This window comes from Leucopleurus acutus (genome assembly GCF_964270905.1).
Source record: "Leucopleurus acutus genome assembly, chromosome: 19".
NCBI classification, from domain to species: Eukaryota; Metazoa; Chordata; class Mammalia; order Artiodactyla; family Delphinidae; genus Leucopleurus; species Leucopleurus acutus.
The window spans coordinates 24,228,356-24,255,153 of NC_139161.1; the positions used below are offsets into that span (position 1 = coordinate 24,228,356).

General features: G+C 58.2%; 1 protein-coding gene across 1 annotated transcript; it reads right to left on the reverse strand.

Moving 5' to 3' along the window:
• Nucleotides 1-8,167: 8,167 nt before the first annotated feature.
• Nucleotides 8,168-25,595, reverse strand: COL1A1 (collagen type I alpha 1 chain). Its single transcript, XM_082861586.1, has 51 exons — nucleotides 25,404-25,595; nucleotides 23,707-23,901; nucleotides 23,540-23,574; nucleotides 23,404-23,439; nucleotides 23,214-23,315; nucleotides 22,307-22,375; nucleotides 22,028-22,072; nucleotides 21,815-21,868; nucleotides 21,580-21,633; nucleotides 21,006-21,059; nucleotides 20,832-20,885; nucleotides 20,449-20,502; nucleotides 20,317-20,361; nucleotides 20,147-20,200; nucleotides 19,987-20,031; nucleotides 19,766-19,819; nucleotides 19,416-19,514; nucleotides 19,285-19,329; nucleotides 19,089-19,187; nucleotides 18,906-18,959; nucleotides 18,654-18,761; nucleotides 18,522-18,575; nucleotides 18,156-18,254; nucleotides 17,918-17,971; nucleotides 17,733-17,831; nucleotides 17,046-17,099; nucleotides 16,791-16,844; nucleotides 16,620-16,673; nucleotides 16,467-16,520; nucleotides 15,978-16,022; nucleotides 15,788-15,886; nucleotides 15,421-15,528; nucleotides 14,900-15,007; nucleotides 14,638-14,691; nucleotides 14,370-14,423; nucleotides 14,050-14,157; nucleotides 13,909-13,962; nucleotides 13,698-13,789; nucleotides 13,470-13,596; nucleotides 13,240-13,347; nucleotides 12,979-13,086; nucleotides 12,819-12,872; nucleotides 12,607-12,714; nucleotides 12,132-12,185; nucleotides 11,910-12,017; nucleotides 11,514-11,567; nucleotides 11,114-11,221; nucleotides 10,740-11,022; nucleotides 10,443-10,633; nucleotides 9,915-10,157; nucleotides 8,168-9,799 (listed from the first exon to the last, which is right to left on the reverse strand). Exons 1-51 carry the CDS (start codon nucleotides 25,504-25,506, stop codon nucleotides 9,653-9,655), a joined length of 4,395 nt encoding a protein of 1,464 aa, XP_082717712.1. The 5' UTR covers nucleotides 25,507-25,595; the 3' UTR covers nucleotides 8,168-9,652.
• Between the last annotated feature and the right edge of the window lie 1,203 nt (nucleotides 25,596-26,798).

Here is a 26,798-nt window from a genome sequence, read left to right on the forward strand (position 1 = left end):
GGGCCCACACAGGTGGGTCCGGCTGGGCAGTGCCAGCCTCTTTTCTGGGAGTAAGGTGGCCTCCGTCTCAAGGCTAGGGCAGGTGAGGGGGCGGATGGGAAAGGGCACACAGACCTGTCTGCCCCTCCGAGGCAGTGGTGGGGGGTGCTCAGCAGTGCCAGGTGTGTGGGCCCCAGTGCCAAGCACTTGGACTCAGAGGGTCAGGGTGGGGAAGGCAGGAGAACCGGGGCCTGGTCCTCGCAGACCCCCACTCTCTCTTCTCTTTGCCGCTCCAGTTCCAACCCTGGCCTCATCCTCCCTTCTCTCCCCACTCACAGAGCAGCCACGACCCATGGCCACATCCTTCCTTCTGACTCCAGCTCCTGTCCCAGTGGACCCCAGGCTTGGAATAAGCAGAGAGATGAGGATGGGATGGGATGGGATGAGGGTATCTGGGATCAGGTCGCCCAGAATAAAACCTGCTGTTCTGCTCATCTGTTGCTGTACCTTCCTCTCAGCAGCCTCCTTCCCAGCCCTCATTGCCTCTACTTCCCTTTCTGCCTTGGGGGAGCCCTTCGAGGGAGCCAGGAGCTGCCGCCTTGCCCTCTGGACTCTTGGCACTTGGCCGTATCTCAAATTATCTGAAAGTAAGAGCGAAGGACCTGCATATGCAGCCCTGATGTTAATCCTCCCATGAACCTAATGGCGAGGGATACCTGGATCACCATCCCCATTTTATAGACAAGGACACTGAGTCCGAGAGACAATGAGTGACTTACCCAAGGTCACAGAGCAGGCAAGTGGCAGAGCTTGCTTTCAAACCTGGCATGTCCACCTCCACGCCGCCTTCTGGAGGGTTGAGGGGCTCTGGAAGCAGGAGATCCAGACTCTCACCCATCCAAATCTCCTGGGGGGAGGTCCCTTTGGGAGTCATAACCTAGATATGGAGAGGGGGTTTGGGTGCAGGACCCTGAATCAGTGACCCGGATCAGCGACCCCTCCCGGTGCGCTCCTCAGGGACAGGGGCGAGGTCCGCAGGACGCTGCACAGCCCTTGTTGAGCTTGGGGTCACCAGCTCAGCTTGGTCCCCACGTGAGCGCTGGAGAGACTGGCTGACCAGGAAGCGGCCACAGCTTGCTCTTCTCAGGTGGCTGCAACCAAAGCAGGCCGGCTCCACCCCTGCCCCTACCAGCCAGGGCACATCCCGTCTCACATCTCATGCTCCCTGGGGAGGACAGGCCAGGGACCAAGCCCCAGAGGGGACCCAGGTAAGGAGGGGGAGGGAGAAGCAGGGCCTTTTGGCCCAGGCCCCTGACGCCGGGGGCAGCTCCAAGAGAATACAGACAAGCCCACCCTGAGGGCTCGCCACCCCTTTCTAAGCCCCTCACACTAGGCCTGGGCCCCACCCGCTGTCCTGGAGCTGATGCTTAATCACCCCTTTTCCCCGTGTGTGTGTGTGTGTGTGTGTGTGTGTGTGTGTGTGTGTGTGTGTGTGGAGGGGGAAGGTAGGGGGGATGCATGGGAGTTTTCTCTCACCTGGAGGCAAGGGCAGCCCCCAGTCTAACGGTGATGCCCCCAGAGCCAAGGACCCCAGAGGAGGCCGAGTTTCTGAACACTGCATCCCGCTCTTCAGAAATGTATAGGCAAGGGGGTCATGAGGACCCCAAGTTGCTCTCCTTCCTCTCACTTCCCAGAATCCCCACCTTCAAAAAATGTCCTGAATCCATCCACATCTCACGGCTTCCACAACGACCTTCCCAGGCCAGCTCCAGGGTCTCACCCCGGACCCCCACAACAGCCTCCCTGTGGCCTCCCTGCCTCCTCCTTGCCCCTTCAGTCTCGCCTCCAACACCAGTTGGGCCCATCCTTTAACAAGAAAAATCAGGGAGTCTCGCCCCTCTGCTGTCAACTCTCCTCTGCCTTCCCGTGACACCGAGAATAAATCCACGCTCTTGGCCAGGCGTAGAGACCCCGTCCACCCCTCTGACCTCATCACCACCCCTCCCACTGCTTGTGTGCCCAGCCGCACTGCCTTCTAACACAACCCTGTTTCAGGGCCTTCGACTCGCTCTTCCCTCTGCCGGGGACCCCCAGTCCCCATGTCCACACAACTTCCCCTTAGTGCAGTCATTCTGGCCTCTGCCCAAATGGCAGGTCTTTACAGAAGCCTTTCCCCTGCTCAGAGAGAGCCCTCTGCCCAGCCTCCGTGCTCTCCCATAGGATGTGCCCTGTAGGAGCGCCTTGTTGGGGTCCGCTTTGGCCCTAGAATGTAAGCTCCAGGAGGGCAAGATTCTGTGTGCCCCCAGGGGGTGCAGCGCCCGCACACAGCAGGCACGCAGGAAGGTTGCTCGGAAGGAATGTGAAGGGAAGCCATCAGGTCTGGGCCACTCCGAGCTCTTAAGGAGGTTGCTGCTCCTCTCTGGGCAAAGGGGGTGAGGTGAGCAAGGCCATTGCTAACGTTTCTACCATTATCTTGTGGGTGCCTCCCCCTTCCCTGCTGGCCACCCCACACCCATTAGTTAGTTAATCCCAGAAGCATCTGTGGACGCAGGAAGAGGCTCCGAGCTCGCACCGCGTATGTACTCAATAAACGTTTGTTGGCTGAAGAACTCTTTAGGTAACAACCCCCAACCACATGGGCTTTGCGACTTCTCATGTGCAATTTCCTTCCCCCGGGGCCCCTCATCTGGCTGAAACCTGGAGCTGCACAGAATCTGCTCAGATTGGAAGCTCCACTCGGTCAGCTGGCTGTCTGGGGTGGCTCCTCCCTGATCCCTGCCCCCCACCCCGTGAGCAGGGGACCGCCCTCTCCGAGTCTCACGCTCCCACCCTGGGCCTAGGCGCTCTTCCTGTGCTGCCAGGACGGGAGAGTCCGAGGCCCGCGCCACGCTTCCCTTTGCTGCGCGACTTTGCCTTGGGATCCTGGCAGCGCCTCCCTCCCAGCTCAGCTACCAGGAGCACACGGGAGCCTGGCTGCTGGCCGGGAGGAAGTGGCCCAGACAGGGGCTGGGGGCATGGCATGACTGCGGAGGACAGAGAGCTGTGCCTGGGCTCCCAGCTCCCAGCCACGCTGGCAGCACGCGGGGAAGGCAAGGGGGCAAGATTCCACCTGGCAGTCACACCCCAGTCCCTCACCGCCGAGGACAAATAGCTGTTGTGTTCCCCTCCTGAGAATTGATCGCCTCCAGTGCCACGCCCACGATGCCCACAGGACCCAGCGTCTCCACCTGTATCCCAAACACAGCCCTCGTGCGTGGCCTGACTCTAGATGGTAGCTCACCACCTCTCAAATTGGTGAGAAGGCCCTCTGCTACCAGGGGACACAGGGACCCCTACAGCTGGCCTCAGCCCCCACCTGCACACTTCTTCCTTATTCTTGAGATATATGCACGCACACACTTAGACCCCGTGTTATAGAGAGCTCCGTTGGTGTATCTGCTGGGATTTGGAACCAGAGAGAGCAGGGTTCCAATCACAGCTCTGACATTTTACTCACAGATATTAATTATAACTGTCTTGAGGCTTTTGTGAGAATTTGGGAGAACTAGGTGAGTGCCTGTCATCTGGCAGCTCCCGAGAACGGAGACTTTATGACACACAAACATGCACATGGTCACCCCAAAACCAGAGGTCTGTGAGATCTCCCTGTCCCCTAAGATCCGGATTAAATGGACTCAATTTCCATTCTACGAAAAGTTCAAGCTCTCCCTGTGAATGAGGGTGGAGCTTGAAATTCACCTGCTCATTGGCGCTGACCTGCTGTCCGATCCCGCTCTGTCTGGTAAGGCAGCTGCTGGCCACCTGTGGCCACTGAGCATTTGAAATGTGACTTCTAAACTGAGATGTGCTGCAAGTGTACTGATGAAATGATGATATTTGGGGTTATATGAGGTTAAATAAAATATCTTATTAAAATTAACATCCCCTGTTTCTTTTTATATTTTTAATATGGCTGCTAGGAAATGAGAAATCACGTGTGTGCCTCACTTTGTATTTTTATCGGGCAGTGCTTTTCTTCTTTTTTTAATTTTTAAATTAAATTTATTTTTTTATACAGCAGGTTCTTATTAGTTAATATTTTATACATATTAGTGTATATATATGTCAATCCCAATCTCCCAATTCATCCCACCACCGCAGTGCTGTTTTCATGGTCCTTCCTGTATCTCCACTTCAGATCGACCCAAACCCAGAACTCAGGCACTTTCCAGAACACCTCCTCACACCAGGCCTCTGCATGTGTCAGTTTTCAGAAACCTTGAGGAGTGGCAGGCCTTTGCGTCACAGCAGTGAAGTCACCTAGCACTTGAATATGTGGCCTCCTTGTTCTAAAATGTGCTCTGGTCCCCACCCTACCCCATTTTCCTTTTCCTCCACTGTCTTACGCAGAGAAAACCCCACTCTCTCCAGCACCCATGTGGACCAAACTCACCTCCCTCCGGGCCTTGCCATGCACATCCTCTGCAAAGCACTGGACCTCTGTGTGTGTAAGGGCCTGATTACCCTCCGAGACAAGAGCCGTCCTTCTTCCAGGGTCTTGCTTCCTGATCCATGGACATCTTATAGCCCTGTTTGGTACCCTCTGGAGCACACACCTGGGAGGAGACACAGAGACACAGCTGCTCACCCGCACTAGAGCCCTGCGGCCCTGGACTTGAGGATGGTGCCCCACCCCTCCAGCCTCTCCTCATTTCCCCCACACTCCTCTCTGCTCTACTGTCCCCCTTTCATCCTCGTCACACAGACTCTCCTGTGCCCTCTGTCATGCCTACGTACACACGTCTCAAATGCCTAGGCCCGTCCCTCAGGTCGCCATCTGTGTGTGGAAGCAGTCCACACGTACACAGACCCCCCACCGTCCCCCCACCCCCACGGGTACAGGGCCCCTTTGGACACCGACGCAGTTTACTCCTAGGTGGGTGGGCGCATTCTCATCCGCTCAGAGGAGGCCGGGGGAACGCACCTCGCTCTCCCTCCTCCTGTGGGTCTTGGCTTTGAGAGCCCCACATCCAGCCCCACCGGGCCTTGTGTGCCCCTGGCCTGAGGCGCCCACGCTCAGCAGGGAAGCCCCTCTCAACCTCAGCCAGCTCTGCCTAGGAACGTGTTGGGGGCACCTGGGGAGCCGACAGTTAAGGAGCTGGAGAAAAAAGAGGAAAATCCGCCACGTTTCGGTTATAGAGCATCCTGCCAGGAGATGGGGTCGAGCCCGAAATGGACCCACGATTCCGAGAGAGAGAGCAAAAGGTAAAATATCCAAATGAAGCCTCCTCTCTTTCTAGAATGTTCGGTCTGGATTGGACTGAAAAATCAGCCGCAGGAGCATGACCCATTCCTTCACAGAGAAGCAAGTGTGAGCCCACGGAGCAGCAGGGTGGGAAGTCCACGCTGTGCCTCCGTGCAGGCAGCGGGTCTGGGCAGCTGTATTTAGGGCAGCTGTGATGTCAGCGGGGAGGAGGGCTCGAGTTGGGAATGTGATACAATGGCCCCTTTGTCCCCCTCCCCTCCTGTCCTGCACACACTCTGCAACCACATTCTGGCCCCAAACCACATGACACAGGCGGGGCTGCACAGCGGGGCTCTGCCACCACCACCGCCCTGACACTCGGCGTCACCTGGCGTGCCCTCATACGTGCGCGTGCACACATTGCGCGTGCACACACGTACCCACGTGTAGAGTTGTGCATATGCAGTGAGAGGTGTAGTCCCTCCTTTACCGTGCTGCCCAATACGCTAGCCATGAGCCACAGGTAGCTTTTAAAATTAATTACAATAAAATTTAAAATGGAGTCCTTCGGGGGCACTGTCCACATGTCATGCGCTCTATAGCCACGGTGGCTAGTGGCTACCGTACTGGACAGCAGATAGAGAATGAGTTTATCATTGCAGCAAGCCCAAGCCTAGCGCCTTCCACACCGCTGGCTGCTTGCACACAGGGCCTGGTCTGGATGTGCTCTTCCACACAGGGCTGCTTGCACACAGGGCCTGGTCTGGACCTGCTCTTCCTCTCACACGTGCTCACTCCTGTTCACAGCGACGTCACACTCCACACGCTCACCTAGAAAGGCCACCTCTTGACCTCATGGTCTCTCTCTTCAGTCTCCCGGGCATCTACACCCAGACTTGCACCCAGCCCTGCGTCTCAGCCCCTGGCTTCCAGCCTCAGCCAGCTCCTCTTAGCTTGGAAAGAATAACAGGGTGGAAACATGACAGCATGACAGTGGCACCAATGTCTGGTCTTAAGGCTGAGATGAATTCCATAGACATGGAGAGCTTTGGAAACTCAAGTCAAACTCAGCCTGGGTTGGCCAGGAGAATGAGGGGACAATGAGACATTTGAAACCTAAGAAAGGCCTGGGGCTTCCCTGGTGGCGCAGTGGTTGGGAGTCCGCCTGCCGATGCAGGGGACACGGGTTCGTGCCCCGGTCCGGGAAGATCCCACGTGCCGCGGAGCGGCTGGGCCCGTGAGCCATGGCCGCTGAGCCTGCGCGTCCGGAGCCTGTGCTCCGCAACGGGAGAGGTCACAACGGTGAGAGGCCCACGTACCACAAAAAAAGAAAAAAAAAAAAAAAAAAAGAAAGGCCTGGAAGTTGAGAAGTGTGGTGCACCTGCCGGTGCGACAGGTGTGGGCAGGGGAGGAGAGAGTGAGAACAAACAGGGGGCTAGTGGCAGGTAAAGCTTGGACACCAGGCTTGGCTTGCTTCTGAATCCCCTGTGGGGGCAGATAGGGATGGGACCAAGACAGCCAAGGGCCTCAGGGGGCAGGAGGTCCAGGTGCATGGGAGTTGCCTAGGCTGGTGTCAGGCAGGCAATCATTCAATGGATTGATCAAAGGATCACGAGGTAACTTGGGGTCATTTGCATATTGAATAAACTTCTGTTTACAAGCCACAATTTCTTGCCCTCTTTAGGCTAATTCCAGTCCTACACTTTCCTGAATGTGGTAGAAGTGCTGATGATGAATTATTAAAGGCCATAATTAACCGTCATGACTACTGAATGACAGCCAAGGTATTAGTATTGCAGACAACGGCCTCTGAGGACTGGTCCATCTCTCTGTGGACCTGAGGGAGGGATGAGGGCCTTTCCTGCCCAAAGGTTTAGTTCCTGAGACCTTGGGAGGGGGGCAGGAATGGGACAGCTGTCAACTTCTCCCCGTCTCTAGGTCTCTGGGCGCCTGGTCTGCTCCGGAGTTCTGACTCCCTGGATCCTCTATGTGCCCACGGACGGCACACTGCTGTGCCTCTTCCCTGAGATTGGGGAGCTGACCAGTCACCTTCCTTGTGGGGGCCTCAGGCTCTCAGCTCAGCAGGGAGGGGCAGGCAGAGGGTGAGGGAAAAAGGAAGGGAGGGAGAGAAAGGAGGAAGGAGAAGCAGGAATTTCTAAAAATGAGAAGGAAAGGGCAGGAGGCAGGGGCTGGGCAAAATGATCTCCCCAGGCCGCCACACACCCAGGGGTCATGTTTTGGGGACTTAGAAGGCCTGTCACCTTCCTGGTAGCAGCTGGTAAGTGCCTGGGCTGCAGCTCTCCAAGGCCCTGGGGAGGCTTTCCTGAGGGCTGGTGGTTCCCTCCTTCCCTCCCGGGGGAGACCAGAAGAAGGAGGAGGAAGCAATGTTTTCTCCAGGTCTCCTCTGGCCCTCAGGGCAGGCTCAGCAGCCCTGTCTCATGCTGTATTGCTGACTGCTCCCTTGGAGGAGCTCAGAGGGGGCTAGGACGGAGAAGAGGCCAGATGACCCTAGGCATTTGCCCAGGGGGGCTCCCAGGGACTCCACCTCCCTCCACCAACCACGGGCCTCCCAGTGCCCTGACCACAGCCCCCTAACCCTGCAGGGTGCCCCCAGCAGTAGGGGGGAGCAGCGAGAGTTGATGGCATTGATGGGCATGGGCATGAGGTTTGGGCAGGGCAGGATCTGCAGGGAGGGGTGTGTGTGTGTGTGTGTGTGTGTGTGTGTGTGTGTGTGTGTGTGTGTGTGTGTGTGTGTGTGTGTTGTTGCACAAGTGGGTTGCCTGTCTGGCACTGTAAGGGACAAGAGGGTATGGGAGACATGCAAGGAAGATGGCAGGAGAGAGTTAAGAGAAAGGGTAAAGGCGTAAGAAAGGCAAGAGGGAGGGGGAGGGTCCGTCAAGGGTGCTAGAGGGAGAGGGGAAGGGAAGGGGCAGACGCTGAAGGAGAGCCCACCCACCTCCCAAAGCTCCCTCCCCAGGACTCCCCTCCACCAACTCCAAGGAAGGAAATTAGGAGGCCACTGCAGATAGGTTTGGGTCATTTCCACATGCTTTATTCCAGCAATCAAAATAATTAAAAACATCTCAAATTATTATACACATACAAAATAGGTACAGAGTCTCTTGTTTCCTCCCACCCCTAGGGGGAAAAACTGCTTTGTGCTTTGGGAAACTGTGCTCTGAAACCCAGTGAGAGAGAACGCAGAACAGACTACAAGAGAGGCCGTGAGGATGGGATGCAGCTGACAGGGTTTCAGAGGCGGGAGAGGTCGGGGGAGAGAGAGGAGAGAGGCCTGAGGTGGTGCGAGGCGCCGCCGAGGGGGATGAAGAGAGGGTGGAGAGCAAGTGACCCTGTCTGGAGCCGGCGCTCTCTCCCCCACATTAAATAGCACCTTTAGAAAATTCACGAGTCCCCATCCATGAGAAAAAAAAAAAAAAAACAAAGAATAAAAAAAGACTTTGAACAAAAAGGAACATTTGCTGGCCTAAGGGGGGGGTGCGTTTCCACTTCCATAGCACCAGTGATTCCCTCCCCACCCCACCCCATCACAGAGATGTAGCACCTTTGATATAAAACGGGGAGCCCCTTCCACCCTGCCCCCATCCCGCCCCCCACGCAGTTGCCCCGGTGACACACAAAGACCAAAGACGAGAACGAGGTAGTCTTTCAGCAACACAATTACACAAGGAACAGAGCAGTCTCTCCCGCCCAGCTGGGTAGCACAGGGGGATTGGCATGTTTCTCAAATCCGACGTTTCTGCTCTGTCTTGGCCCCTCCTGACTTTTCTCCAAACCCGGTGGTGAAGGGCCAGTGGTGCCCCTGGCATGCTCCCCCTCAAAAACAAAGAGGGGTATGTTGCCGGGGCAACAGGGATGCCAGATGGTAAGGCTTCTTTGGCAGTCTGAGAACTCCGGGTTCCCCCAGGGCTCGGGGGTTCTGGGTGAAGGGAGCAGGCTGGGAGTGTGGGGGCCACTTGGGTGTTTCAACATTGCCTTTGGTTGCTGGGCAGACAATGCATTGTTTCCTGCGTCTTTTGGGGAGACTTAGATCCGGGGAGCAGTGGAGGGGAGGCCCCAAGAAGGCATGGAGAAAGGAGCAGAAAGGGCAGCGTTGGGGTGTCATAAGCCCAACGGGCAGAAAAGGACTTACCCCCACGTGGGTCTTCAAGCAAGTGGACCAAGCTTCCTTTTTTAAAAAGTTATTTATTTATTCTTTTTTTTTTTTTTGGTAAGGTTGAATGCAGTTTTGGTTTTTGGTCATATTCAGTTGGTCAAAGATAAAAACTAAGTTTGAGAGATGAATGCAAAGGAAAAAAATATTTTCCAAAGTCCATGTGAAATTGTCTCCCGTTTTTTTGGCTTTTTGGGGGATTCAGTTTGGGTTCTTTGTTTCCAGAGTCAGGGGCAAGTGGGTTGGGTGGGAGGGAGCCAGGTTGGGGTGGAGGGAGTTTACAGGAAGCAGACAGGGCCAACGTCGATGCCGAATTCCTGGTCTGGGGCGCCAACGTCCAAGGGGGCCACATCGATGATGGGCAAGCGGGAGGTCTTGGTGGTTTTGTATTCGATCACTGTCTTGCCCCAGGCTCCGGTGTGACTCTGGGGTGAAAGGGAGACAATGGGAGAGAGGTGTCACCAAGTGGCAGTGAGGGGGTGGGGGGACTGAGCCTGCCCGGAAAGCCAAAGCGCAGAGCGGGGGCCCCGCTGGACTCACCGTGCAGCCGTCGTAGGTGACGCTGTAGGTGAAGCGGCTGTTGCCCTCGGCCCGGATCTCAATCTCGTTGGAGCCCTGGAGGAGCAGAGCCTTCTTGAGGTTGCCAGTCTGCTGGTCCATATAGGCCACGCTGTTCTTGCAGTGGTAGGTGATGTTCTGGGAGGCCTCAGTGGACATCAGGCGCAGGAAAGTCAGCTGGATGGCCACATCGGCAGGATCGGAGCCCTGGCCGCCGTACTCGAACTGTGGGAGCAGAAGAGCGAAGATGAGTGGCTGTGTTGGAGCCTCCGGTCCTGGCCTCCCTCCCTGGAGTCCCCTGAGAGTATCCTAGTGCACCTTACGTCCAGAGGTGGCACCCCTTGCCCCCAGGCACCCTGTGTTTGACCCCGTATCAAGGACCCAGGTCTCCTGCCTCCCAGCTGATCACACTTAGCAGAGGTCTGGTCCACCCAGGACCTACCCTCAGGCCCTTCTGAGCCCTGGGCCAGCCCATCTCCTAAGAGCAGCTACGGGATCGAGCTCACGCACCTGGAATCCGCCGGTCATGCTCTCGCCGTACCAGACGTGCCTCTTGTCCTTGGAGTTCTTGCTGATGTACCAGTTCTTCTGGGCCACGCTGGGCTGAGTGGGATACACGCAGGTCTCGCCTGTCTCCATGTTGCAGAAGACCTTGATGGCATCCAGGTTGCAGCCCTGGTTGGGGTCAATCCAGTATTCTCCTGCAGTGGGGCAGAGTGCGATGGTGTCAGGGGAGGTGCGGGATGTGGGCGCCTCAGGGCTCAGCCCCGCCGCGGCGGGAGGAGGCACAGCCGGGCCAGCCCTTACCGCTCTTCCAGTCGGAGTGGCACATCTTGAGGTCACGGCAGGTGCGGGCAGGGTTCTTGCGGCTGCCTTCAGGGCTCCGGATGTTCTCGATCTGCTGGCTCAGGCTCTTGAGAGTGGTGTCCACCTCGAGGTCACGGTCACGGACCACGTTGGCATCATCGGCCCGGTAGTAGCGGCCACCATCCTGAGCCTTCTCTTGAGGTGGCTGGGGCAGGAAGCTGAAGTCGTAACCACCGCTGGGAGGACCAGGGGGACCAGGGGGTCCGGGAGGGCCGGGGGGACCCTGCGCAGAGAGGGAGGAGAGGGGGGATTACCGGGGTTCAGTGCTTTCGGGGCTGGAGGGCCAGGGGCAGACAAGGTGGGGGACCACATACAGCAGGACCAGCATCACCAGTGCGACCACGAGGACCAGGGGGACCGATGGGGCCTGGGAGACCGTTGAGTCCATCTTTGCCAGGAGTACCAGCGGAGCCAGGGGGACCCTGCAGGGAGGAAGCTGGTTGGAGAAAGCCTGCCAGAAAGCACGGGCCCACCGCAGCTCTGGCAGAGAAGCCCACAACCCACTCTGCCTGGGCTCTGATCCCTCAGCCTCATTACGGCTCACTCCCACAGCTGGGCCAGGAAATTTTGTGGGAGGAAGCAGTGGGGAGGGGGAGGCGAGGGTTGCATAAGGTGGTCCAGAACCCCCTTCCCTTCTTTCATCCCCTGCCCCAGACCCTTCTCCAGAGAGGCGAGGGACCCAGGAAGAGCAGATAAATAGAAGACACAACTCACGCGGGGACCAGCAGGACCAGAAGCTCCGGAGGGACCTTGCTCGCCAGGAGAGCCCTGAAGGAGAGATGCGAAGACAGTTTAGGCCGAGTGTAGGTCAAATGTGGCCAGCAACCGCCCCCCTGCCAGCCACCTTGTTATTCTGGAAGTCTAGCCCCAGGGCGTCCATAGGCTGAGACCCCTCCCACGATCCCTCATTGCGCACCCCTCACTCTCTCAGAGGCTACTTGGAAATACCCATTAGTCTTCAGACCCCGGTCCCCACTAGGGAGGAGAGGGATGGTCCAGAGAGGGAAACCGAGGCAAAGTGTCCTCCCCCATCACACAGCAGGACTTGGGGAGATGATAAAAGAAGACAAGATGGCAGGTGGGCGCTGGGGAGGGGCTGGGCATACTCACGGGAGGGCCAGGGGGACCCTGGAGACCAGAGAAGCCACGGTGACCCTTAATGCCTCTGTCGCCCTGTTCGCCTGTCTCACCCTTGTCACCACGGGGGCCTTGGGGTCCCTAGAAGAGAGATGGGGACAGGCTGTCAGGTGGAAGTTCTGTTAGCACTGCGGGGGTGCAGTCCACATCTGGACAAGGGTTCTGAGCACACAAGGGCCGGGGCAGGGCACTTACGGTGGGGCCGCGGGCACCAGCGGGGCCAATGGGACCAGCAGGACCAGCAGGACCCTGGGGAGAGCAAAGAGAGCATTAGATCCTGGTCAGGGAGAGCCCAGCTGAGGGCTGGCACGGCCTGAGCTGCAGGTGAGACCCCCCCGGCCAAATCCCTCTTTCCTCTCATCTTTTCCCACCATATCCGTTCTCTCCTGACCCCAGGTGCATCTTCATGTAAATTCAGGCCTCACGTAAGCTGGGGCGAGCACCTGGGAACAAGCCCCATTCCTCAGGGAAAGCGGGACTGTCGGGAGGACGGGCCTCTAGGCTGAGCTGTGGCTCAGTGTTTCCAGGGAGGCCAGGGGCCCAGACATTTTGCAAGGCCTCCTCTTCTCCCCTGCTTAGGTGAAGCCAGGTGTCCATCAGCAGACCCCTCGGCAGCCTGGAGAGTCCCTGGCCTGAGCAGAAACGGCAAAGCCAGAGCCCAGCTACTTACAGTCTCGCCACGATCGCCGCTCTTGCCAGCAGGGCCGACGGGGCCGGGGGCACCAGGGGAACCGGGAGCACCAGGGGGTCCAGCAGGGCCGGTCTCACCACGGTCACCCTGAGAGGGGAATGGGGGGGAGGAGGGGAATCGGGTCAGCCCCAGCTGAGAGGGCCAGGAGGAGCGGCAGGTGGGGCTGTGGCCCCAGGGGGCAGCCGTCTTACCTTGGGGCCCGGAGAACCATCCCGTCCAGGGGATCCTTCGGCACCAGGGGCTCCCTGCAGAGAGTGGGGGAAGGTGAACGGCAGCCAAGGGGAGGGAGGCTCAGGCCAAGGCCGAGACGGCCACACCGACGGCACTGGCGTGGGGCCGGCAACCGCTTACCTCACGTCCAGACTCGCCAGGGGGTCCAGCCAATCCGGGGGGGCCCATGGGACCAGGCGGGCCACGTTCACCACTTGCTCCAGAAGGACCTTGTTTGCCGGGTTCACCCTGAGGGAGAAGAAAGGGTCAGGCCAGGCATGGGGTGGGAGAGGAGCTTAGGACCCGCCTCCTCCGCCCCCGCTGACCCCAGCACCCCCACCCTGCGCCCTCCAAGTCCTGCAACTGTTCTCGTCTGGATCCGCAAGGTGAGGGGGCACTCACAGAGGGGCCAGGAAGACCAGGGAAGCCTCTTTCTCCTCGCTGACCGGGCAGGCCGACCACGCCACGCTGTCCAGCGATGCCCTGAGGTCCGGGAGAGCCGGGAGAGCCCTGTGGGGGACGGGTGGGGGCGAGGTGACTTCCAGCGGCCAGGGGCGCTGCCCCACTCTGGACCCGTCTGGAGCTTAGTGCACTTACAGCAGGTCCATCAGCACCAGGGGCTCCTTTCTCACCAGCGGGGCCCGGGGGGCCGGGAGGACCCACTTCCCCAGCACGCCCAGCGGGGCCGGTCTCACCGCGGGGGCCTTTGCTGCCTTCTTTGCCAGCAGGACCAGAAGGTCCAGGGGGTCCAGCATTTCCCTGGTTGGGGAGAATTGGGGCCGTCAGAATCCATCGGATTCCGGAGCATTGCGGAAGCCGTAGTCGGGCCCACCGCGCTCCTGACGGCCTGTGCCCCATACCCTCCCAGACCGGTGGGGTCTCCACCACAGACACTTACAGAGGGCCCAGGGGGACCGACTCGGCCAGCAGCACCAGGGAAACCAGTAGCACCCTGGAGAAAAGGACAAAGAAGCAATCAGAGGGAGGACAGCCCCTCACCTGGCCCAGCCGCCCCACCTCCAAACGCGGGCTGGGGAGAGCCTCGACAGAGAATCAGAGTGAGGTACTCACAGGGGGACCAGCGCTGCCACGAGCACCTTTGGGTCCGGGAGCACCAACGTTACCCTGTAGGAGAGCACAGAGGCGTCACGGCTGGGCCAGTCCTGGATCCAGCCTGCCGGCAGCTCGGGGCCTAGACGGCGAGATACTCACAATGGGGCCGGGAGGTCCAGTGGGTCCAGCACTGCCAGGGGCACCAGCATCGCCTTTAGCACCAGCATCACCAGGTTCGCCTTTAGCACCAGGTTGGCCATCAGCACCCTGGGGGAGGAGGGAGTGTGGTGAGTGGAAGGTGAGCCTAGGAAGTCAGCTGAGGAAGGACAGGAACTCCAGGCAGGAAGATGCTTGGATGGGAGACAATTCCCCCTCCACCCTCCTTCTCTGAATCAGGCCAATGCCTCTCTCCTCATCCAGTCACTCAAGGCCCCAGGGCCTAGCTGGAGATGGAAGATGAAAGGGATCTTGGTACTCACAGGGGGGCCAGCGAAGCCAGCAGGGCCGGGGGGACCAGGCTCACCACGGTCTCCCTAGAAGAAAAGGAGGCAAATGGAGAGATGCCCTGATCTGGGGGAAGGTGGGATGGGACGGACTGGACGGTGGGGAAGGAGGGCCTGAGGAGAACTCCACAGGGACCAGAGCAGGTGGGAGCCAAGGTGGAGGAGGGCCAGAAAGAGGGCCAGGGGCGGTACGAAGGGAGAGAAGGCTGGAGTATGGAGCCTTGACTGGCTCTTCTGTACTTACGGGGGCACCACGAGCTCCAGTGGGACCAGCAGGGCCGCTAGGACCAGTTTCACCCTGAGAGAGAGGGACAAGAGGTGCAGGGTCAGGGGCCCATGCTGAATACTCCTGGCGGATAACCCAGGAGAGTGCTCCTCCCTCCTGGGCCCCCACCTTTGGATCACCAGCTGAGCATGGCAGGAGCTGCCTCCCCCTGCAGAGCTGTGCCCAGGCTTGCTGCGGAAGCTGTGTGTTAGGGAAGAAGGTGGGGAGGCAGCCGTCTCACCTTGTCACCAGGGGCACCAGCGGGGCCTGGAGGACCAATGGGACCAGTCAGACCACGGACGCCATCTTTGCCAGGAGCACCATCAGCACCTTTGGGACCAGCATCGCCCTAAAGACATAGGAAAGCCTGAGACTTCCAGTGTGGGGCAAGGAGGTGACCTATGGCATCCTGCTTGTGTCTGGGACCCCTCCTCAGTTTGTGTCTGCCCTGCCCCCATGGTCTTTCAGGGGAAAGGTGTCTGTGTGGGAATTCCGGGGAACTTAGATTAAGAAGCTTCTGCTTTGTGTAGAGGGATTCCTCGTCCAGGAGCCCCCCTCCCACCTCTTGTTGCCATGGTAACACATGGGCAGGGTAGGGCCTGGACCATAGGTAAGGATTCGTCAGCCAAGAGGCCAGAGAAGAAGGAGGATTAAGGAGAACAGGGAAAGACCCAAAGGAGTAGAAAGAGAGATGCTGAGGGATCTGAAGCAGAGAGAGATGGGAACCACACAGGGTTCGAGGGAGGGGGGAGTTCAACTTACTCTGTCACCCTTAGGGCCTGGGAGACCTGCTGCACCTCGTTCACCAGGCATTCCTTGAAGGCCAGGGGCGCCCTGGTTACCAGGGGCTCCAGGGGCACCAGCATCGCCCTGTATGACAACCAAGAAGATTGGAGTCTCAGAAGTGGGTCACAGCTTTGAGTCCCCTCTTAATTTCTCCCAGGCTTGCTTCTGAGGCCAAAGACAGGTACTAGCTAAGAGGAAAGGTTCACAGCCCAGAACTTCAGGCTGCACATGGACCCCCCCAGTCTTGTCCCCCCATCCCTCCCCAACATCCAGCCGGCTTTGGTCACAGCCAGGCAGCCCCCATCACAGGAAGGGTGAGACCTGGTCCCTGTGCTGCCCTTACCTTAGCACCATCATTGCCAGGGGCACCGTTGGACCCACGGGGACCTGCAGGACCGGAGGGCCCTTGCACACCACGCTCGCCGGGGAAACCTCTCTCGCCCTGGAAGGAAAGGACAGGGCCCATGAGGCGGCTGCAGAGACGGGGCCAAGCACGGGGCATGTTGGCAGAAGCAGCAAGAGGCTCTACTTACTCTTGCTCCAGAGGGGCCGGGGGCACCAATGTCTCCAGGAGCACCCTGAGCGGGAGGGAGGGACACACAGTGAGCAGAACCCACCTTGGTCCTCCCAACTAGAAAACATTCTTGTCCACCTGGGGGCTAGCCCTTGGGGTCTGTGATTGGAGACCAATCCCTTCTCAGCATTGAACCGGGATTATCCCTCTACTCCTCCTCGTGAACGTGTCACCCCCCCCAGACTTGGGGTTGAGGGAAAGCCAGAGTATTCCAGCAGCTCTAAAAAGAAGTCATCCAGGCCAGCAGCCATGCAGCTCCTTCCAGATCCTATCACACAGAGGTGCAGCTCTTTGCTCCCCTCTGTGTAGCACCCTTCATGACGGGAAGTCCTTCCTCGAGTCTAACCTTGATCCCTCTAGTTGATGGTTGTCTGATTAGCTAGGGGGCTGGACTCTCCCTCTGTATTCCCTGCACTCCCCATCTCTTCAGCGGCCTGCTACCTCTTACCTGTTCACCGGGTTTGCCTGCTTCACCAGGAGGACCAGAAGGGCCAGGGAGACCCTGTCGGTGGGAAATGGGGGAGGGAAGCGAGGGATTAGAATCTGGAAGAGGTGTTCCTCATGCCCCTCCTGCAACACCCTGACAGCCGTGAGGCCTCACCTGGAATCCGGGGGAGCCAGCAGGGCCTTGTTCACCTCTCTCACCAGCAGGGCCCTGCAAGGAGGAAATGCTGCGGTCATGGGAAAGCTCAGGAGAAGGGGGACGGGGGCTATCTCCCCTTTCCTGCCCCACAGCACCCCCTCCCCAGGCCTCCCCGTCAGGGACACTCACAGCAGGTCCGGGAGGTCCCTGGGCTCCAGCTTCTCCGTCTTTGCCAGCAGGACCCTATGGGGAGAGAGTGAAAAAGGGGTCAGGGTGGTGAGGTGGGCGGGCAGCTGAGGAAGAGAGCACAGGTAGGGGGCCTGGGGGCTGGGGGTCCTGACGCCCTGGGGATGGGCTGGAGCCTCCCGCATCCCTCCTGCAGGATGTAGGGATGTGACGTGGGCGGAGGCAGGGAGGGGACAGGGACCAAAAGGCGATACTTACAGCAGCGCCGGGGGGCCCAGGAACGCCTCGTTCTCCAGCCTTGCCGGGCTCTCCCTGTGGGGAGACAGAGTTAGGGTTGAGGGAGCTGAAGTGAGAAACCGGGGCCTCCTGGGTCCCTCCCGTTTACTTTGAGTGGCATTTTTAAGGAGCTTTTGAATCTGTCAATCAGCTCTGGCCCCTGAGGAAGGCCTTTGCTGGCTTCCACTGCTCCATCTCTTGGCCTCTCCCTGAGCCCTCTCCTCCCAGACGACCCGCCCCTTAGGCCCCTCTCTCCACCCTCTTCCCTTTCTTCTCCCCATTGTATGCCTTTGGTGACCTGAGCTGCAAAGGGCTTTCATCTCTTCTGATATCTTCTTTTGAACCTCAAAGAACCCACCAAGATTTGGGGCTAACTATCATGTAAAAGGCCCATCCTATCCCCGTGTGCGTGTGCGTGTGCGTGTGCGTGCGTGTGTGTTTGGAGGCCAACGATACTTATTTCCAGGGATAGAGCAATGGTAGTAAAGCCAGGAGAGGTCTCTCATTTTATGGAATAGGGAGACTGAGGCCCAGAGAGGGGCAATGAGTGGCTTGAGGCCACACAGCAAGTCAGTGGCAGAGGTGGCCCCAGAGCAAGGACTCTTCCTCCCACCCCCACCCTCGCCCCAAGTGTGTCTGTCTCTGTGATACGCCTCACTGAGTACTCACAGCAGCACCTTTAGGCCCAGGGAAACCCATCACACCGGCCTGACCACGGCTACCAGGAGGGCCTGGGGGTCCGGGGCGGCCATCTTGACCAGCAGGACCCTGAGGATGGAAGGTACAAAAGTGGAGGTGAGGACAGAGGGTGAGAGGTCAGGAGACTGATGTGGGCCTGGGGGAGTGATACTTACAGGGGGGCCAGTTTTGCCATCAGGACCAGGGCTGCCAGGGCTTCCAGTCAGACCCTAGGGGGAGGCAGGGAGGTGTGAGTGTGGTGGGGGATAAGGGTGGTGGAAGAGGGGGAGAAGGAGAGTGGAGGCTGGGGCGGAGGACATTCTAGAAGGTGGATCTGTGGTCCTGCTCCAGAACCCTCATAGGATGGGCAGGGTCATGGGCCAAGACGGGCAGAGGGCTGGGCTGGGGTCTCACCTTGGCACCAGGCAGACCAGCTTCACCGGGGCGACCAGCTTCACCGGGAGAACCTTTGGGGCCAGCAGGGCCAGGAGCACCACGTTCGCCAGCGGGACCCTGGTGGGGGGAGTCACAGCAACAATTAGGGTCTCTTTATCATGGGCTGGCCTCTGCTTCCTCCTGGGCTGTGGGTGGTGCTTTGAGAGGCATTGGTGGTGGTAGGAAGGTCAAGGTGAGGCTAAGTGTGAAGAGAGAGGTCTGCAGCCCCAGCATGGGCACTAATGACTGGGCGGTGGGAGTGGGAGACGGTTGACTACATCTGGGAGAGGAAGGTAATGTCCAGCGAGCGGCAGGGTTAGCCTCCCACCCATGAAGAGAGGTTACCTTGGGACCAGCAAGACCATCTGCGCCAGGGAAACCGCGGCTACCGGGTCCACCCTGTGGGAGGAGAGGAGGTCAGTGAGCTCAGACACGTGGGCACCAGGCCGGCTCTGGGGCTGAGAAGGGGGCACTTACACGCTCGCCAGGGGGTCCAGGCAGGCCAGCAGGTCCGGGTTCACCTCGGGCTCCTCGCTTTCCTTCTTCCCCAGCAGGGCCAGGGGGACCTTGAATACCAGTGGGGCCCTGGAGACGGCAGAGAGGAGGGGGCAGCCTGTGGTGAGGGGCTGTCCTGGTACCAGCTCCAGAGCAGGCTTGAGGCTGGGTGTCCAGGACCAGGGGCTCCCATTCCTCCTTGGACCTCCCCCAAGGGGCTGCTGGGGGACTTACGGGCTCTCCCTTGGCGCCAGTGTCTCCTTTGTTGCCAGGAGCACCAGGTTCACCCTGAGTGGGAGGAGAGGAAGATGAGTGGAAAGTGGGGATGCTCAGCTGGCCTGGATCTTCATGCTTCCCAGACAAGGGCCACGGGAGCCAGCTCATGGGGTGGGGCAGAAGAGAGAGAGCAGTACTTACGCTGTTACCCTTGGGACCAGGGGGGCCGCTGGGACCCTGGGGTCCAGAGGGGCCTCGGGCACCTGGGAAGCCAGGAGCACCAGCAATACCAGGAGCGCCCTGCGGGAGGCAGAACAAGTTAAGCCCAGGAGTGGAGGGCACAGGGTGGGCGGAAGGTGGGCACCAGGGGCGGCTCTGAAACCTGCAGGATACTTACATTGGCACCTTTAGCACCAGGCTGTCCATCAGTACCAGGGTTTCCCTGTGACACAGAGAGAGGTGGGTGAGTGACAGGCAAGGACTCTGAGTTAGGGACAGGCACGGGGGTACTGAGGAGGTGACACTTACAGCAGGGCCAGTGGCACCAGCAGGGCCAGGGGGGCCGGGCTCGCCACGCACACCTTGGGGACCTTCAGACCCTCGGGATCCTTGGGGACCAGCTTCACCCTGGATTGGAAGAAAGAACCTGTCAGGAGCCACCCTGGGAGTCCAACCTCATGGCTGGATGGCAGGGGGTGAAGGGCCATGACAGGAGACAAAGAGTCAGGACTCTAAGATCAGAGAAGGGGACCCCAGGACAAAGGTGTTGGGGACTGGGCTTCTCTCTTGATTCTGGGTCCCTCTGGTTTGGGGAGCAGGGAGATGCCCACCCCTTGGCCTGTGGGAACCCTGCTCATTGGAGGGTGGGGGGGTCTCACCTTAGCACCAACAGCACCAGGGAAACCAGGAGGACCAGCGGGGCCAGTGGAACCCTGTGAATGAAAGGGAGATGTTAGTGAGAAGGAAGATGGCAGCTGCAAGTCACACCCTGGGACAGAAGAGGTCCTGGGGTTCAGTCCTGCCCCTGGTATCAGACCCAAGAGCTGACACTGAGACCCCTCTGCAATCCCAGGCACTGAGGTCTAAGGGCTGTACTCACAGGGGGTCCAGCAGCACCAGTAGCACCATCATTTCCACGAGCACCCTGCAGTAGAGAGGGGAAAGCCCCGGTTACATTCACTGAGCACTGCTCAGTCCCTTTAGCTCCTGGGGAACCTCTTCCAGAACCTGGAGTCCCCCAAGGGGCCAGGAGTACTTACAGCAGGGCCAGGGGCTCCAGGGCGACCTCTCTCACCAGGCAGACCACGGGGGCCCTGACAACAAAACCAAGAGAAGCCAAGTGAGACAGGAGACACACCCCTCTCCCCAAGCCCCCATCTTGCCCTTACGTCCTGTTTCCTCTCTTCCTTCTACAACTGGACACACTCACCATCTGACCAGGAGCTCCATTTTCACCAGGGCTACCAGGCTCACCCTACACAGCAGAGAATAGAGTTAGAAATTCATTCATGGTGGGACTGCAGGGGAGGTGGAGGACCATGACAGTCACACAGCTTCTTACCTTGGGACCAGCAGGACCAGCATCTCCCTTGGCACCATCCAAACCACTGAAACCCTAAGATAGGAAGAGGGCCAAAGTGAGACCTTGTGGAGACTGTGGACAACCTTGACGGCCACCCAGACCTCAGGAGACACCTCAGGAGGTCATCATAGCTATCTCCCTGTGTCTGAGCTAGACTAAACCCCAACTGGCCCAAGATCTCACTCCATCCCTTTATTGGGATTTCCTTCCCAATGGAGGGAAGTTCTCTTTGATGTCTACTCTCTATCCCTTAGAACTTATATAGCTGCCACCCACCACGACGCACACCAGGATCCTTTGGGGAAAGGGCTGGAATGCGATACTGGGACTTTGGGAACTTAGATGACACAAAGGTGACTCACTCTGTGTCCCTTCATTCCAGGAAGGCCAGCCGTTCCGGGCAATCCCCGGGCCCCCTGGAGAGAAAAGAAAAGGACAAAGGCAGGGCTGTTAGAAGACACCACTGTGGACACAGCTCCCAAATGAAGCCCAAATGCAGCAAAGCCTGGAGGCAGCCACGCCATCCTCCTGCTCACCTGTGGTCCAGGAGGCCCGCGCTCACCGGGACGACCAGGCTTTCCAGCTTCACCCTGAGAGAAAGAGAAAAGGCCATCGTGCCCGTGCCCCCTGAGTTGGAAAAGTATGGAAGGCCTGGGTCTCCCTGGAGTTGTTGAGGGTCAGGCTGAGGGGCCCAGAACCTTATCTCAGTTTAAATCTACCACGCAACCCTTGCTTGAATTTTGCGCCCCTCCAAAGGAATTTCTGTTTATTTCTGTCACCAGCATCTTAATCTCACCACGTGGAGTGAGAATCTGAGGTACCCAGAGTGGTTAAGCCTGTGGGAAGCCATTCACATCAGGGGATGGGGTTGGGGACTGCTTTAAGGTGACTGGGGTGAGGGGAGGGACAGCCACCTCTGTTAGGAAGATGGGGAAACATCCCAGGAGGCTCCTTGTTCAAGGGCAGTCCCATGAATCAAGGAGAACATGCCCTCCTTTCTCTGGGTATCACCCCCAAAGGTGGTGGGGGCACTGGGGTAGAGATTACAGGGACCTAACACATGGAGAGGTGGTGGGCGTCAGATGGTATCTCTTTACCACGGCTACTTACATCATCTCCGTTCTTGCCAGGGGGGCCAGGGGGACCACGGGGACCCATGGGACCCTAGAGGAGACAGGAAGAGAGGATGTTAGAATGGCCAGGATAAGGAAAAAAGAAGGGGAAGGCTAGGATTGGAAGAAGGAGGTAAGAAAGACCCCAGATGGTGGTCCTTCGACAGGAGAACCCATGTATTTGTAGAGGGAGTGTGTATTTACATAGAGAGTACAAGTTGGGGAGCACTTACTGAGGCTCCAGGCTCGCCAGGCTCACCAGGGGGGCCTTGGAAACCTTGGGGACCCTGGCAGACAGGGAGAGAGGGGTAGGGTTAGAAGAGTAGGTCCCTGCCAACCCGTCCCCCATCTCACCAAGAGATCTCTGAGCACCTTCCCTGCCCTCATGCCAATCCTCTTTCCAAAAGCCCAGAGCCCAAAGCGGTGTAGACAGCCTGGATACTCACAGGTGTGCCAGGGGGGCCAGGGAGACCACGAGGACCAGAAGGACCCTACAGAAGAAAAAGAAAGGGAGGCCATAATGAAGCCTCTGTAGGAAAGGTTATCTCCCACGGTTCCCATTCAGACCACCCAGTTGCCTGACATCCTCTCTGGATTCTGAGGTCCCAAAGGCCTTCTTGAGCTCCTAAGTTATCTATGCCACCCCATATCCCTTCCCTGGCCTATCCTGTCTGGATCCTCATCTGCTCTTCTTCTGTCCTCCACATCCCTCGCTGGTGACTCACCATGGGGCCAGGCACAGAAATTCCTGTTGATTTCTCATCATAGCCGTAAGACATCTGGGGAGCAAAGTTCTAGAAGAGAGAGTACATGAGAAAGCAGGGTCAGGGCAGTGAGTTGAAAGGCAGAAGATATCACCAGTAATGGGAAAAACTGATATCACGTGCCTCCTGATGTGACACGCTATGCAGGACAACAACATGACCTGTGGCATAGCCCTGCCCAAGACGTACCACTGGAATGTAATCATGAAGACATATCCAACCAACCCAATTTAAGGGCCAGTCTACAGAACAACGGGCCTCTTCAAAAAATTTCGGTGTCATAAAAGACAAAGAAAGTCTGAGGAATGTTCCAGGTGAAAGGAAACTAGAGACATGACAGTTAAATGCAATTCATGATCCTGGCTTGGATCCTGGAACAGGAACAACAACAAAAAAGCTATAAAGACCATTATTGGGAACATTGGTGAAGTCTGAATATGGACTGCATAGTAGATAATAAATAGTACTGTATCAATGTTAAATTTCCAAAATGTAGTCATTGTGCAACGCTCATGTTAAGAGAATGTTCTTGCTCTCAGAAAATACATGCTAAAGTATTCAGGAGCCAAGGGACATAATACCAGCAACTTACTCTCAAATGGTTTAGAAAAAAAAAAAAACTCAGATAATTATATTTATACACAGAAACTGATCAAGTAAATGTGACAAATCGTGGATATGTGAAAGTTCTTTGCATCATTTTGCAACTTTTCTCTGTTTTTCTTCCTGTAAGTTTGAAGTTATTTCATACTATGAAGTATGCCATCTGCCAAAACAAACCAACCCCAACAAACTAAAAACCCCGCGGTGGGGGGGTGGGGGCGAGGTGACATAAGGCCTTCCACGAACGCCTCGACTCTCCACTTACTCCTCCGAGGCCAGGGGGTCCGGGAGGTCCTGGGGGTCCGGGGGGTCCGGGAAGTCCAGGTTGTCCAGGAATGCCATCTCGGCCAGGGGGGCCAGCGGGTCCCTGCAGCGGGAGAGGGCGGGCCGGGTGAGCGCAGGCCAGGAGCCACGCCCACCTCCAGCCCCAACAGCCGGGAGAGGGCACCGCTTACCCTTGGGCCTCGGGGGCCAGTGTCTCCTTTGGGTCCCTATGGGGTTGGGGCAGAAGAAACAAGAGAAGCCGGGTTAGAGAAGGAGAACCGTGAAGAGTCTTGGGCGGGGTGGCGAAAGTCGAGGGCAGAGGATTACCTCGACTCCGGTGGTTTCTTGGTCCGTGGGTGACGCTAGAGGGGGGGCGGGAAGAGACTCGGCTTAGAGGCAAGGTTTGCTCCAGGTGCTTCCGGCAACAGACGCCTCCCCTGCGCTGGGCAAGGGAGAGCCCCCGCCCCCGCCCCGGCCCAGGCCCCGAGCTATACCCTCGCCTTCCGGGCAGACGGGACAGCACTCGCCCGCGGGGACTTTGGCGTTGGGACAGTTCTTGATTTCGTCGCAGATCACGTCATCGCACAACACGTTGCCGTTGTCGCAGACACAGATCTGGCAGGGCACGGGTTTCCACACGTCTCGGTCATGGTACCTGAGGCCGTTCTGTACGCAGGTGACTGGTGGGACTGGGGCAAGAGGGGGAGATGGGGGCTGTCAGCAGCGCGCGAGTCCCCCACCTCGGGGCTCCAGGTACCCCAACCCCACCGTCCCTTCCCCTCGGTCTTAGAGGCACATTTAGATTTTCCCTTTCCCGCCTCTCCTTTTTTTGTGTTTTTGTTTTTCCTTTCCCCAAATCCTTAAACGCTCATCTGCTCCTCATCAGCGCCAGTGACAGGGCCGCGGCGCCTGGCCAGGGAAGCTATAACTCTTTCCAGTTCCCAGGAATTTAAACAAAGTTTTAGGCCAGGGTTGCTTCCAACTCCAACCCCAGACCATTTGCGCTGAAGCCAAATGAAATAAAAAGCCATTCGGTGGGAGAGTGGGGGGTGGAGGAGTGGGAAGAGAAGCTCCCCAACCAGAGGGCAGGCTTGTGGGGCGTGGTTTGGGTGGAGACAGAAGGAGGGGACGGCAGGAGAGACAAGAGGTCTAGCCCGGATACCGCCCCATTCCCGGGGCAGGTGGGATGGCGTGGGCGGGGCTAGGAGGATGGGGGAGGGGCTGATTGGCGTGGGATTCCGCCCAGAGACTTGAAGCGTACCGTAAAAGTAGGATATGCCCTAACCTCCGGCGCCCAGACATCTCAAAAGGCCTCTCTCAGTGACACCCCCCGTTTCCCAAAGCCAGCCAGTGCCTCTGGGTCACTCCTTAGCCAAAGAACCAGAAAGTCCGCAAATAGTAAATGAAGTTAGTTAACCACGCCCACCGCGGATCGTCTACCGAGACGGCCACTAGGTGGCGGGCGACACTAAGCAATTTCCCCCGACTGGCTACTTCTTCTAGAGACGGGGCTACCCTATCTCCAACTTTATTTTCCAGGTCTAGAGGTGGGGTCCACACCGGGCAACAATCCCGGTCTTCCCGCTCCGGCTCCTGCGCGGGGAAACGCTGGATAAGGAGGCGCACTGCCCAGTGTAGATCAGCAGAGGGCGCAAGGACTCTGCCTGACCAAGTCCGCGCCGACGAATCTCTTCCTTCAACCCGCCCACGCTCCGCGCCCCCTCCCCCGCTCCGCCCAGCACCTCCGCGGCCCCAGGAACATTGTCTAGCCTGCAGAGAGGGTAAACAATCTTTCCTTATGAATCATCTCATAGCCTTTCTGATCACTCATAGCTTGGGCTCCAAATTCCCAACTCGGCGCCCCCATCCCATCTTCGACGTACTTTCCCCCCACCCGGCGTCCAGACCCCATTTTCCCCGCAGTACTTCACAGTGCGCGCTCAGAACTCCTCCTGTGCCAACTCGCGCCGTGCAGCATCCTCCCTTCTCACTCCTGGGGGGCGTTCATCTACACCCTGACCCAGAGTGCGGTCCCTTCTATCCCAGGGCGCCGAGGACAAGCCCTCACCATCTTCCTTCCATTCCTGAGCCTCCGGAGCATCCCGAGTCTCAGTTTAAGTTGCGGACCCCTGGGACCAAACGCAGGGCAAGATACCAAGCAGCCCTAGACTCCCAAAAGTGTGGGACTTACTGTCTTCTTCTTGGCCTTCTTCTTGGCCCTCCTCTTGGCCGTGCGTCAGGAGGGCGGTGGCCGCTAAGAGGAGCAGGAGCCGGAGGTCCACAAAGCTGAACATGTCTAGACCCTAGACATGTAGACTCTTTGCGGCTGGGGTGGGGGTTAGCGTCCGCTCATGCGTGGCCTCACACTCCGCGTGCCTCCTGCTCCGACCCCGAGGAGAAACTCCCGTCTGCTCCGACCACCGGCCCGGGCCCCTTTTATACCATCCTGATGGAGAGCGGGGAGGAACCCTGCCCCTGGGAGAGGGGGAGCCGGCTGCCCGTCCCCCAGCCAATCAGAGTTGTCTGGCCCGGCCCCCAATTTGGGAGTGAGAACGGAGAGGGGGAGGAGGAGGGAAGGGAAGGGAAGCGAGTCCACCGCACATCTCCCCCCTTCGCAGCTCTGCCTCCCCAGCCCCCCAGCCCAGCCAGGGCCAGAGATGATGCCGCTGGGATGCGGCTAGGTCCTCAATATAGTGTGGGCTAAAGAGTGGGTAGGGGCACCTCTTCGGCTTTCTTCCTGGGACCCCCGACCTGGGGGGCGGAACTGGAATTGGGGAGCTGGTTTGGGAACCTTTCAAAGATGGAAGGATTGGGGGTGATTGGGAGAGAGTTCTGCTGGCCATGCCTCGTTCACCCTCCTGACATCGTTGGCAAGAGCTAGGGGATGGGTATGAAGAGGCCAGCTGGGCACCCCTCTAAAGCAGGAGAACCCAGAAAAAAGATGTGCCTGTTTAGGGGTGTCTTCTGGTGTGGCTGGGGTATGGAACTTAGGAATATTTGGGGAACAGGTTAAGGACTCATTTGTAGACATTAAGGATCAGATATGTGGGGATGGGTGCTAGCAAGAGGTTTTTTATTTCAGGATGTTAATTCTTCTGCCATGCCTGAGGCTCCGGGATGAAGTACAATGCTCTCCCCAAACCTCAGCATGATTGAGAGAGATGGGGCGGGAAGGCTGAGGCACTGGCTGAGAAATTTGACTACGCGGTCTCTCCAGAAGGAAGCTTTGGTGTTGAGTGATGGGGCAGCAGGGTTGTGGTGAGAAATCGCTAAAACTCTTCCACGCTGGGGGGAGTAAGTTTGCATGGGGAGGGCTGTGGTCACCGGCGACTTAGAAAAGGGTCTTGTGTTAGGGTCTGTCATGGCCAGTGGCCAGGCCCTGGTTAGAGACCCTTCTAGCCGGCGCAGCCAAACTGGAGGGAACTGTGCTGGAGAGCACTTGACCAGAGCGAGGGTTCTCCTTCTGGGGGCTGCAGAAAGCTCTGTCTCTGTCTGCACCTGGACTCAGGGTTGGGGACATACGGGAGAATTTGGGTGTCTGGGGGAGACTTGCCTTGGGGGTATGAAATGGGGTTGCAGGTGAGTG